This window comes from Corvus hawaiiensis, chromosome Z (genome assembly GCF_020740725.1).
Source record: "Corvus hawaiiensis isolate bCorHaw1 chromosome Z, bCorHaw1.pri.cur, whole genome shotgun sequence".
Taxonomy (NCBI): Eukaryota; Metazoa; Chordata; class Aves; order Passeriformes; family Corvidae; genus Corvus; species Corvus hawaiiensis.
In genome coordinates this window covers 49,817,051-49,831,459 of record NC_063255.1, presented here as the reverse complement: position 1 = coordinate 49,831,459, position 14,409 = coordinate 49,817,051, and the positions used below count along the sequence as shown (strand labels likewise).

The 14,409-nt window shown below is 35.1% G+C and overlaps 1 protein-coding gene across 4 annotated transcripts in view; it reads right to left on the bottom strand.

Moving 5' to 3' along the window:
• Positions 1 to 6,596: 6,596 nt before the first annotated feature.
• Positions 6,597 to 14,409, bottom strand: part of CEP120 (centrosomal protein 120) — a 37,835-nt gene continuing 30,022 nt past the window's right edge. For 3 of the 4 annotated variants that reach the window (XM_048291796.1, XM_048291794.1, XM_048291797.1), the window contains exons 20-21: positions 8,315 to 8,460; positions 6,597 to 7,622 (exon numbers count right to left, since the gene is read on the bottom strand). In XM_048291796.1, coding sequence (XP_048147753.1) covers positions 7,382 to 7,622; positions 8,315 to 8,460 — 387 coding nt within the window. In that variant the 3' untranslated portion in view covers positions 6,597 to 7,381. Of the gene's footprint in view, positions 7,623 to 8,314; positions 8,461 to 11,245; positions 12,749 to 14,409 lie in introns of those variants that run through there. The other variant, XM_048291798.1, reaches the window with a different exon arrangement.

Sequence of the window (14,409 nt, the reverse complement as noted above, 5' to 3'; positions counted from 1 at the left end):
TTGAGAAATCTCTGTAAGGAAACCCCCAAATGATGGTTAGATTTTGTTTAGTTGTTTTTTTTCCTAAGGATAAGAGAATTAGAGATGGTATTGTGAACCAGATTACATGTTGCCTCTTGTGTCCCCAAAGAGAATGTTGTTTCTTACTAAAATGACTTTATGTAATCTGGCTGCTGAGCTAGTGAAGTACTGCTCTGTGCTACAGAAGAAAACCAAGAAAGCACCATGAGATAAAACAAGTTTCTCTGCCTCAAAAAAACCCCCTAACAAACCTGTGTGGATTCTTTTTACTATGTTCCTTTTTTTACCAGCATATTTAAACACACACACACAGATATATATATATATATATATATTAAACTTTGTTCAAACCACATAGGGTGGTCTATTTCCTTTGCACTGCTATTCTTCACTGCAGTCCTTGTTCCTCTGTTAAAAAAGCAGACAACAGTAATTGCCTTCTTTCTCTTCTTGTGAGTATAGAACAAATTTTGAGCCAAGCCCACTAAAAGTTGCTTTGTAGTTTGGCTCAGTATTAATTCTTAAATTTTTGTGTAAAAAAAGTGTTAGCATTTAAAGACCTAATGCCTACAACAGTGGGAAGATTTGAGGAATTATAGTCTTGAATGTGACATACTCTAAATCACCTCTTAGCACAGTGTAAAAGTTAAGCTAAGATTTTAAAGGCCCTAGATGGACTTCCATTTTTTTCTAAGTCAGGATTAACTGGTGTATAAGTAACAGACTAGGTGCTTTCACTGCCAAAAGCTATCTAACTTAGAGTTTGAATCTGGCAGTACAAACAGCAGCCCTGCCTGTACTCATACAAGCTTGTTATTTTGTGGTGCACAAGTTAGTATGGTGTCCATGCTCCGTAACAAATTGCATTCCATAAAGTATAAAATGCCTTTCTATCTGAAACTTAGGTGGAAAAATAAGCAGCAGTCAAGTTAAACACATGGACAGGCTTTTCTCTCTTTGTTGTTGTTGTTGTTTTATTCTACGAGCATCAATTTTAGCTAAGATATTCTAGAGTAGTGGGATACCTCCCGGGATAAAGATGCAGATGGATCTGAATTAAATATTCAGTAAGTATAAAAGGAAGGGCAAAAAAGAAAACTCATGAAAACCCTCAGATCTTTGTGAAAGATTGTTTGAGTAAGCATAAAAATTATCTTTAAAAAGCAAGCAAACTAATTTTATACAGGTACTGCTTTTCAAAAAATAATTATTTGATCAAGGTTGCTTGATCAAATACAATAATACATAAAGTAGCATATGATTTGTCTGCATGTTTAATTATAATTTTTTTCTATTATTCACTGTAAAGAAACAATTTGCTTGCTAGTGAAATCTGCTATTTTCATCATCATGTGTACATTTGATAACAGGAAAAGGAGAAAAAAAACGTGTGTGTGTCGAAGTCCACTCTGACAAAGAAATGGGAATTTCTTGCCATACAGGGCAAGGTTTAGGTTTTGTGAGCAGCAGTAAAAGTATCTTTTCCATGTGATGCAAAGTGCAATGATTCAAAGTCACCTTCCTCTCCCACTGTGGCCCAATCTGTGCCCCAGCAGCCCCTGAGATTTTGTACTGAGCTCCAGACCAGGATAGAGAATGTGCGACCATCTCATGGGCACAGTCATGTTTGGCATGTGGGCAGTGGCCTGTTGGTTTCACAGCATTTTAGAGTTACTTAGATAAGAGTAACCCCACCTTCAAGATTCATTTCCAGAAGTATTTGTCATGTTTGTTAGGACAATAGGGATTTGCTTTTATTAGTATTTCAATACTAATAAGTCATGAAATGATTTTCCTATAAAAGTTTTCACTAAAACCCTTGCAATTACTTATTTACTCAATAGATGGGATATGGCAAAAAATGCTTGACCTTTTCTTTTTTAAATAGCTGTAACAACCAAGCATTAACTAGCTATTCATCAAAGCATCAGTATAATGAGAAATCACCTTCATCTTACCAAGAGAGAAACAAGAGTAAATAGTACTGCGCGATACCACAAAAAAATCTTGTCTGGGGCAGACCCAAAACTTCAGATATTTTGTCTTTTTTTCCTGGCCTCAACAAATCATTTTATTTAATGTTTTAACAAAAAGGTTAACCTAGCCTTTCTTATAAGGCTGCAGCCTTAGACTCTTAATTTCCCAAGAAATCAGAGTTATACAGAAAGATTGAAGTAATTTTTGCTTTTTTCTAAAGATTTCAGGTGAATTTGTAGCTAGCCAGAAGACTGAAAGAATATACTGATTTATCTACTATAAAAGAGCAAAGTAAATAGCTTGTACTCATTTGCTGAAGAACCATCTCAGTAGAAGCCAGCAGTATTCATCCCTTTAAGGGCATTAAGACAACTGCAAACAACACAACTAGCTGGAGTTTAAAGCAGTTTGTGAACCACTTACACAGAAAAGCTTTTCCCACATTATTCTCATTTTGCTGATAGGAAATGAAAGCCTAGAGACCTGTTTAAGATCACTCAACACCCCTATAACCAAGATGGGCAGAGAAACCACAGACTTGGCGTCCAACCCTCAGCCTACCAACAGGATCACCTTTATGTGTGACTCAGGAGAGATTTTGCTGTGTTGCACAAAGTACTGCAGCCCAAGCTATTGGTAAGGATGGCAAAGCATTGCTTGCCCCTTACACAGCGTTTGAGACACAATGGCTTTTAAGATGCCCTCCTGCAAAGCCTACCTACTTCTGCTTAAGCAGTTACAAGCCATCTGCATTGATGGTGATATAAGTAAATGAAATGGGATCAGAGCATAAAAATCTGTATCCTCAGGTAAAACTCTTAATGATTTGCTGTTTATATGCAATAAGACGATAGAGTCAAAAAAAAACAAAACCAAAAGCCATGTGTTCTGCAAGATGTATAAGGATGGGACAGGAGGTGAAACACGCTTTACAGACACATAACCATGTTGCTGAGGCGTGCAACTTTTTCCACAAAGAGTAGTGCCCTCTTACAGAGATATACCTAGCAACTCCCTAGGGTGCTGGTGTGTTCTTGCTTTCAATATTCTATGTTTGGGTTTTTTCCTTTTACTTTGGGTTATTAGCCCCATTTATTCAGTCCAATTTTTTATTATCAGAGAGTCAGAATAAACCAGTAGGTTAGAGTATTTAAAAAATCATTGCATCCACATTCAGGAAAACTGCAGTAAAATACATTATTGCTATAGCAGCATCAAGAGTGTTATCTAGACTAAACATCCTATACCCATATAATACAGGTATTTCTAAAATACCTCGCTGGAAGGGTTCCTGGAGCAGCACATAGGCTCTGTGGTTTACACCAAATACACATTGATATTCATGAGAGCATACCCACAATGCTGCCTTTACAAACTACTAAACTGTCTTATTCAGTGGGATGAGAAGCATCATGTTGACTTCGTATCTGACATGAACAGGACCCAACTTCGGCTGTGTGCACGTTTAATTATAAAGCACATAGCAGTTCATGGTGCTTTTCAGCCCTGATCTGGATGACCTATTGTATTACAGTATTAATCTTGTTGTCAAAAATAGCCTTTTCAGGCAAACATACTGATGGTCTAGGGTCTTATATAACCAACATCTCTTAACATGAGATAAATAAAATTATTTTCTGTACCTCCAGATCTGAAAACCAAACCAAAAAATACCCTCATTTATGCTAAGCTATCAAGTAAATACACAAATGTCAGATACTTATCATCTCTTAAACTGTAATTTTACAAAAAAAGTATTAGCTTGATTGCCTGCTCCTCAAACTCCTGTGATTTAATTTTGCTGCTCTATTTACATTTACCTTTGTAAAACAAAATTTTATTATATTCACAGTACATAACAGTTTTCAGATTTTAGAAGGTTTTTTCATATTACATTTAAACCTATGAGCCATGTACAGTAACTGCTGAAAGAGTATTAGGCTGTGGACTGTTCTCCTGGACTCCATCTAGCCCAGTAAACCCATGGTAAATTTTGATGTCGTACTATTTTGTCAATGCAGTTATGTCTCAGTGACTGCATTAAAAAGCTTTGCTCAAACACTCAGTGACGCTACACTTCCATAACCATCTACTCGCCGTGTATGTTGTTAGAACAAACCTTTTTGTAGTAATACATAAATTGTTTAAAATTCTGTCAAACTACCACAAGTTTTTCACTTGGAAAAAAAGAGTACTGGACTACAAAGCAGGGGGCGTCACTTTTCCAGAAGCATTATTAATGGGGACTATTTTAGTCTTCAGTGACAGGGAACGACAGGCTGCAGCATTTCTTCAATTTAAGAATAGAAAAGAACCGTACTTGCAAGAATTCAATTACTCTGCATTAGAGCTGCCATGCGGTTACTGTACATTTATACATCAGAAAGTCAGTAAATTATTTTTCTATAAATTAGTCTCTCAAAGATGATTTTTTTTTTCTTTCTGTTCTGAATGCCAAACTCCTGACTGCTTCTCCACTACAGAGACTTCATATCTGCATAGCCGACATCTGTAAAAACATTTCTAATGAAAACACTACTAATACAACCCCCTGGAGAAACAAATGAAATGAGATCTAAGTATGCAGCTGCCTTTCTACAGCTCTGTCTTTAACAATAGTGAGGCTAGTGCTTCCCATCCAAGCCTTGACACAGGTCATGATCATTTAGGCACAGCAGTAGCAAAATAAATAATTGTGTAAATATGTAATAACTGGTATAAATACTCCAGTAGCACTTAGAAGATATGATAAAGGACTTCTGTTTTTAGCCGTGCATTAAGGTTTATCTCAGTGGATGGAAGGGAGAAGCATTTAAACTGCAATGAAGGAGAACTACAGATTGAATACTTGAAAGCTCAGTGCCAGATATAACAATGCTTCTTTTCCGTGGTTTAGGAAGTGTATTAGTGTTAAAAGTGTTGGATCACTGCTAAAATATTATAGAAACAGTGGTTAGAGATTCACTCAAAAAAAAAAAATACTATAAAGATCAATAATGTAACTATATACTTAAATAATTCAGATTCAAAGCAAAACTATGCTATCTTATTTCTAAAATAATTGGTCATATTTTTTTCATATACATATATATAAGCATTCCACTGCTTTAATATGTAAATAAGAATTTAGACACAATTTTTCTGTTAAACAGCCCAACAACTAACAGGGGAAAAAGGTCTGTTTCTTTGTAAGATTTCTCAAATTTTAGCAAATGCTCCATATCAAGGTGCATAAACACACCGCATCCAGGTTTCCTGCCCTACATTTAAACCTGTATTAAGTAATTTGAGGCAATTCTTTGGTAGCAAAGATTGGTAACAGCAAGTCCTCACTACTGGAAGAAAAATTAGCACAGAAGGACACAGGGAGGGAACCTCTGCCTGAAGATCATAATGAAAAAACAACAGTGTTCCTAAATGCCCTAAATTTTAAAGTGGGCTAATGCTTTTGCTAGACTGGACTGTACAAATACAGGCTATAATCAGTTTCCTTATTTGAAGTGAACTGCAAGTTCTGCACCCAAATCCTAAGGCAGATGAAGCTGGAATTGATCTGACATGGAACAGACACACCCTCCACCCCGTGTTCACAGAAATGTATTGGTAAGAGTACTTGTTTTGAAATAATTCCATCAGCTTCCCGGGTGAAATCCGGGTGCAATAAAAACAATAGCTCTTTGCCAGAATTCCAGGAGGGTCTAGCAGCTCCTCCTCTTCCCACCACATTTTCTCTGGCCTATGGAACCAGGACTGAACCTGTAAACACAGGTCTCACTTCCAGCAGCCTTTTTATGTTGGGTAAATTAAAATGGGCTTCTTATCACATGCATCTGTTTGAAATGATGTTTCTTGTACAATGAAGAGAGATTAAGATAAAAAATTTTGAGATACTTCTGATTTAAAAATGGTATTTGGTCTTTCCACTGAATAACTCTAACCTCTAAAATGGCTTTGAGATAATAAAAAGGCAAATGGAACCCAACATAAAAATTTTCTTTGAAAGACAGTAATACAGAACTCACATCTGCTATACATATCTATTACAAACATATATTTTGCTTCTGGACTACTTCAGACTGAAGCAGAGAAAAATTGTGTTGGCAAAGATTAAACTGAAACATCAAGCTTAGATTATCATTAATTTCCTCACTGTAATACAGACAATGAACACTAAGAGTAATGACTATAAAACAAAAAAAAATTCTACGTAAGTTTTTTAATAATCACAAAATTCATGCTTTGCACCTTGTAAGCTCTGATCTTTCAAATGGCTAAATGGACCCAAATAGCTTAAATTATGAGGTCTGTAAGTGGTTTTAAAAAAACTAGCATTTTGTTTCATTGTACTCAGTACTTTGATTTGCTAGAAAAAAACCTCAAGTTTGTTTAAAACACACAGCAACATGATTGTAATTCTTTTATACGCCACAGAAGAGACTCAATTAAAAATTAATTATTAAAAAAACTAAAAAAACAAAATTAACCTTGATTAACAAGTTCATTATTTTATGGATTAAAGCACTAAAGACTGTCATATGACTAGAAATCGTAAACAAAATTATTTGTTCAGTTAAAAAATAAATGCAAAGTCCTTAATATTTAATTAACATCAAATTTTATTTCATAAAATAATACACCTGGAAAGTCATAGAATACTAGTTCGAAAACCAACCAGTTATGAAAATTTAGTCAACATTGTCTTTACAATATTTAAGTCTCAGGCACCCTCCAGTGTCTGGAGAAGAAACTACACAAGTGAACAATAACTGGTTTGGCTTCAGTTTCCTAAGGTTTGATTTTATCCCCGTCACACTCAAAACCTTGTCTCTTATCTATTACATAACTTTGTTATGTTAGCTACAGTCAGAGAAGCAAAAATTTATTACTTGTCATTTAGTAAAAAAGCAACATTTGGTCAGTACTTCAGTTCAGAATTAAGAGTTTTGACAGGCAGAACAGCTGATGTCATTTTGCCCTAGTATAGCTGAAGAGATTTTTTTAAAAATTGAATGAAATCATAACAATATTGACCAAAAAACATCTTAGAATCAATATTAAAAATGTTACAAGTAAACCTAGTCGGGGTGATGCAAAAAGAGGTAGGAAACATTTCAGAAGAGAGTACACAAGATAAATATATTTACACAAACACATTATATATACACACACATGAATATAAAAACATTAATGGGGGCAATGACTGGTTTATAATCTTACAACTGTGCTTAACTTGACATGTTGCAAATATTTACATTGACTTCAAAGAGAGCTGACTATAATGTGCAAAACAAAGCATGACATTACATATTTTGCAAAGTACTATAGGCTTATAAAAGTCACTCCATTCAGATTTTGGCTCTTTGTAAAAACTTCTTGCATGCTTTTAAATAGTGATGTTCCTTTTTGCAATAACTTCTCTGATTTGACGATCAAGTTCACTTACAATATGGTCTTCATGATTATAGACCCCTGTTCTCAACAGAGTATCCCTCTCTTCTATCAGACGAGAGAGGTAATCATCTGTATTCTCATTTAGTTTTCTACAATGAAGACTATCCACTCTTCCAGCAGAATTATCTGTAGCATCTTTCAATTTCTTTCTCTCTTCTTCTTGTTGTTTTAGCCTGATATTGATAAAATAGGAAGAATTAGAGAATGAGACATCTTAAACCCCACTTTGATTATCTTTGTGTTGAGTCTTTAGTTCACCTACTGAAGTACTAAGCAAAACAAAGAAATCTGTAAAAGGTAAAAAATTATTCTGTCACTGGGGAAAAAAACTACAACTAAAAAAAAAATGTTAATATAATACTTAAATATTAACAAAACTTTTTGTATGTGCATATGTAACTATGATACTCGCTATGAAGGCTTCTGCTTTGGTAAAGCAAACAAATTAAAAGGGTTCAACATACAAAACCAGTGCAGACAGCTTTTGGAGGACAACATTAGATAAAATTTTAAATTTTAATATATTCAAGATAAGAACAGAACATGCCTTGTTCTTTTATTAACACAGCATCTATGCTTAGAACTGAAGGTTTAAAATAAAAAAAAAAAGCTTGGTGCTGTACATCTATGACCTTAACAAAAAAACCCCAGGTGGCATTAAACATGGATTTTGCTATATTGCCATACTGTTGCATTTTATAAATGTGCAATCTTTACCTAAGGGACATGAAACAGTGCTCTTTCACTGGACTGACAGCCAATTATAATCTTGATTTAATTGAATCTTCTCCTGTTTTAAGGCTGACAGCAAGAAAAAAGAAGGATAGGGAGCAGGTGGGGAGGAATCTTACAAATACTTTTATACCTGTTAAGTTCATTTCTGATAACCTCCAGCTCTTGTCTGTCTGTTTTCCCCAGCTCTTTTTCTTCTGCTGCCAAATAGCGCAACCTCATGTGCTCGAGCTCTTGCTGCTGCTTTTTAAGGTGAGCCATTGCATTTTCTTGTTCCCGCTGCGTGGGAAAGGGTGAAGACATAACTCAGTTGACTACATGATTACATGTAAAAGTGCTAATTATAGTGACAGAGCGGAACTTTAGGAATGAAGTCATAACAATTACATCTCCGGGAGCATTAGAAATGTAGGAGTTAACAGAATGACTTAGCTAGTGATATCTATAATGCAGTAAGACCGGTGACTATCACGATCACAGCAAACCTGTCCAGGCTGGATCAGCTGCAGCCCAATCACAGATATCTCCCCATTAACAAAACGGCAAAAATGTTAACAAATTCTCTTACTAATTTTGGCTTAAGTTGGTAGGCATAAAACTTATACTTCTGGAACTGCTCAAGCTAATGAGATTTATTCCTTTACTATATAGTGTATGAAATAATTTTTTTTGAGAAAATAAAAGCTAAATAGCTGCAGGAAACTTCCATTATCGGCCCCACAGTGTCTAGTACCAAAGCTTCAAAAACAGCTTTTTGAAATTACAACTTGTGGTTGAAATATAAACCTTGAAAACAAAGTTCTGGCAAGGTGTCCTTTTACATTTGTATAGCACTATGCAAGATTTTAGATAATTTACTTTGTAGATTTAATGAAATCAATCTATCCATTCTGAAATTTTGCTTGGCTCTAATTTTTTAAGCTCTATAAAGATACTAAAAAACCTAAAGTTTGAGTCCACTACCACTTCGTGACATTAAAGTGCCTTAGTGAGAAACATGGTCTTCTCTCCATTTGTTTTCCTCCCAGTCATTTTCCATATGACTTTGTGCACTAACTCAGTACAGTCAGTCTTATACCCAGAATAAGACAGAAGACCTGAGGTAGTTAAAAAATAACACAAGAGGTTACACAAACATCCTGGATCTAGGCATATTGTGAAGTGGAAGTTTATCTTTGCAATTTTGACATTGCCTTCATCTGGAGTGTTTGATTATTAATACAATCATTTTTATATTTAATATGGGGGTAAAAAAAGGTAATTTTTTTGTTTGATATGTGTAAGCATATTTTTTATACAGTTAACCTCATAATATTTGAAAGACTTTAATCAGGTAGTTTCCGGAATTCCAGCTGCCAGCATTTTAAACACTCCCTGTTGATGATCAATAATTGGCAAGAAAATCTGAATTTCAGAAGGGATTGGTATAAAAAAAGACTAACTGTTAATGTGAACAGACAACACAATAGAGAAGAAGTACTTAGCAAGAAATCAACCCTAAAGACTCCAAAAACTTTGTTTTTATACTAAATTCAATACACCAGTAAGCTGAATTAAATGTTAGAACTTCAGTGAGACGGGTCATAAATCTTGACGAGCAACTTGCTAAAGAGATACATACTAATAAAAAAACCAGAAGCAGGAATCCTGCCAAAGAGTCTACAGCTGATAGATGACTGAAGCATAGAAAAAGCACTTGGTGAAGATAAGGCAATAGTCCTTCCTTCCCCATCAAGAATTCATTGCAGAAGGACGTTCCCATGTGAGAGAAACCCCTTTTTATGTGGGAAAGATTTGAAGAATACTGTAATAAAACATATTCTGCTTCAGTCTGAGAATAATCTACAAATACAGTACATATTAAAACAAGTTACTATAGACAGCTGATATTTAAAATTTTCAAGAGCTATAAGGAAATTCAAACAAAAAGTTGTGAGACTGACCGGAGGTTAGTCTTAATCCATCACCAAAATTGGTGTTGACACCACCAGAGTAACTATTTCTCCAATTTTTATTTTATTCTTTCTTTAAACAGAGGCCTTAGAAATAACCAGAAAGTACCAGCAGGACCTACTTCCATAGTGGCCAAGCTATTTGAAATCATAACCCAAACCTAACAGGATGTATGGGTACATTAGGAAGAACGAATTCAGCTTTTATAGAAAAGTCACTCTTCCAACTAGTCTTAAAAATCCCAACCAAACACCACAAAGAAACCTCCTAAAACTGAACACACAACTAAGCAGTGACAGAGGAAAGTACTCTCAGCTTACCCAGGGCTTAGAACACCAGAGAAAGGATAGCAATTGATCATTTCCACAAGAGCAAGAAGGTAACAGTGGATTCCACAAGAATATATTCTTCTGTATATTCACAAATGGGGAAATCACTAATGAACAGTTTGCTGCTGATACAATGTAATTCAGTGACAAAAACGCAGATGTGCAAAGAGTGGGATATTATGGAGAGAAAAATGAGTTAGTATGAAAAGGAAACAGATAAAAAAAAGAATACATTCACTTATGTCCATTAAACACAATAGCCTGAATGCAGCAGCTGGCTCATGATGTACTTAACTGACTGAGGGCTGCTGGAGGATATTCAAAGATATCCAAGCAGGGTTTCTAGATCTTGTGCATCTACTGCTGGCCCAGACTGGTATGTCACATCAGTTCACTAGCTGGGTCTTTCCCACCCAATGAAAAGCACAGCTGAAACGCAAAACTAGGTATATTCCAACTAGAGACATGATTCAAGTTATTCGAAGAGTGGAAATGCATCACTTAAGCAATATACTTAAGCATGTGAGGAGCTTTTTGGACACAAAGTTTTAAATTAAGATAGACATTTATGCTGGAAAAGAAATGCTATATATAAAGCAGTACTGTTGAAGTATTTGAAAGAAGAGGCAGAGAGTGCTTTTAGTTGGGATTTCTTGCTTAAAGTCCCAGCAAACATCACAATGGTATTCGCTGGTTCCCAAATACGTAGATAGGCAACAGTATCCAGTAAAGCCAGATTTCAAGTATAAAACAGGCTACAAGGAAGAACAGAATAAATGAGCTATGAGGAAGAATGGAACTATTGCAACTATTTTGATAGTTGCAATAATGTTGAGTTGTTTATTTTGCTAAATGCAGGTAGTAAGAAAAAACACTGAGCATGATCTTATCTCAAGCAGGCTGCCACAAAACTAGCACAATTTCAATTAACAGAACAAGTAAATAGATTGACAGTCAATCTGATTACCTCAATTACATAGAATCTACAAGTATAAGGACAAGCTAATATTTACTTCTCTTTGAGACTATCAATCACTACTCTTGGTGTCCCCATTCAATTTTCTATTGGATTTTCCTATGTAGGATTTTCCTAAAGCTAAATCCTTTACAAAGTTAAGCAAATTAAAATACTGCTGTTTCCAGGAAACAAACAAACAAACAAACAAGCTAAACCAGTTGTAACTAACACCTTAATTCAAACAGACATAAAATTTTGAGTACATTAAATCTCCTTTGAGAAGTCCTATTTAGTCTCAGGGGTGGAGCTGTTGCCCTGTACACACAGAAGAAATCTAGAAATTTCTAGGTATCTGTCTTTACAAGTAAAGAATCCAGTAATTCAGTCTGGTGATTAGCTACTTCTCCTGATTAGACAACAAGTATAAAGAAACTTAGCACAGATATCACTGAAGTAGATACAATACACCCTGCATATCCAAGTTCTGGTTTTGAAATTAATTTGTCTAGTACATCCTGGCTTTCCTGTTAACATTATCTAACAGTGGTAAGAGTCTTGAAGGCCTCACAATAAATTATATAAGAATGCATTTACAAGCAAACTGACTCATCAGTAGGAAAACCATCTTGTTACAGTGGAGGATGAGATTGACATTTTCCTCTTAGGTGATGTCAAAAATTTAACTCTCTTACGTGAGAGAGGACTTTTAATTGCCATTATCTCTTATCAGCCTTTCAACCTACACTGATTTGTAGTATGATTAGTTTCAGTCCAATAATTTTTTTGCAGCTCATGAGATAAGGATTAACTTTAGAAAACTCTTTGTTCTGCAGTTCAGTTTATTCAGGCTCTCATTGTCCCATTTTAAAATAGGGGTACTGTCATGGGAAGCTGGGGTATTAATCTAAGTCTGTCAAATTTGTGTATCTCAATAATTCTATGAGAGAATTATTTTTGAAGGTACATTGCGCAAAAATTGACCAAAAGCTAAATACTGCAAAACTAATGCAAAACAGAGTCGCACTTGTTACTAGGACAGCAATACTTCCACATAAACACAAATCATCACGTAACTGTGACTACACCGAGTGGAAGCCTTTTAATTCGGTCCTTCTGTTTGTGCAGTATATTACTCAGATCTATGAGGAAAAATTCTGAAAGCTTTCTTCCAACTGCACTGCAGAAGAAAGGCATAACTGCATGCTGGCCAGAAACAGTGTGTGTTGGACCACAGGTTTCATGACAAGCTGATGTGTTACTATTTCAGGCAGGGAAGTTCAATGATCCACACGTTTCTGCTGTCCAGCAACATGCTCACAACGGCAATCTGAGAGCAAAAAAGGCATTTTAGACAAGCTCAAAGGAGAGGTATATGTTAGACGAAGTACATATACTTCAGGTTAACAGAACAATATCTGAAGCTCAAACAGACTAAAAAGAAGACACACTACTTCTAATACTTTCATACTGATCAGATCTTATTTGATAGCTTGGTCCTTTATGCCCTCACTGAATCAGTTCATTTCAGAACCACAATTTTTTTAAATAAATACCTTTAAAAATGTTTAATTAAACCAAGAAAAAGACAACACAGAATGATGAAGAAGCCATGGGGAGATGAAGGAAAAGCAAGGCTTTTCTGCAGAATCATTTGTTCAGTTCCCATTCCTTTTGATATTTTTCTCTGGGGAAAAATTCTATCCAAAAAACCCCAAAAAAACACAGAACCAACCAAAACCAGTGTCACTAGAGACCATGCTCTTTGCTAGGATAGCAAAGTCCTAGGATAACAGTCCTAGATTTGCAGGGAAGAAAGATTAAATACAGCGTGTGCTAAATTCTTGTTTTCTCAATAGGCGAGAGAAACACCTTTATCAGTACATTTTGTCTCCAAGCTAATGTTGGGTAGGAATTCCTTTTAGATAAAGGTGATTTGATATTTAATTTGATTACTAATACAATTGTGATGTAAACATGGCAAATATTTGGCACTTTCTTATTTGGGTTGCTGAGGGAAAAGTCCAGATTAATTTAATATAAGTCACTGAAAGTCAAGAATTTTAGAGGCATGCCATGCTATGACCCCAAATAGCGACATTTAAGCACAATAATATTAAATTTAAAAAATAAAAATCAACATTTGCTGAAGCAAGCTTATCCCTACCATTCAGTTCATGACAGTCCAGCTCGGAAAACAGACACTAAAACAAGTGAGAAGGGGTTCTTTCATGATGGATCCTGTGTGTAATTTACATTACACACTTCATACTCTGTGATTTTCAAATGTCTTTCCCAACATTAGTCTTTGACTCCTTTAAAAAGTCTGTCATAACAATTTGTAGGGTGTATAACAGAAAACTTGTTCTATGTATACCATTCATAGCAGAGCAAGAGGAACCCATTTCCTAATAATCCATCAATACCAGAAGATGGCAAAGAATTTACAACAGTTTGATAAGGGAGGCATGCTGATTTTGAATTAATTTATATACAATTTTGTTATGATATGTTGAGGGGCCATAAAAAGACTATATTTTGTTATGGTGAGAGAGAAGGAAGGATTTCTTATTCATCTCAGTGATGAAACTGGTGTCACTTTATCAGACATTCAGGTATTAAACCTACTTTTTCCATGACAATGTAACAATCCACTGAGCAACAAGCACTTTTTTAAATGGAGAAGAACTCTACTGTATAGAAGGACTGGAAATGTAGCAGAATTTATTGTGAGATGTTTCAAAGTAAAATACCAATATTAATAAAACACTTCTGCACATTTACTTTACACAAAAGTTAAGTCCAACATTTTAAAATCCCCTTGTAACATCTTCATTTTATTCTGTGTATACTGAAAAACTAAATTATAATTGAATACTTGGTATTCTTTAAGTGTACCTCAGTGCACACAAGTTTAAACATACATGCTGCATGCTGAAAATTCTCAGTCAAGACTTTCTGGCTAACTTTCCAAACTTTACTCCTATAATG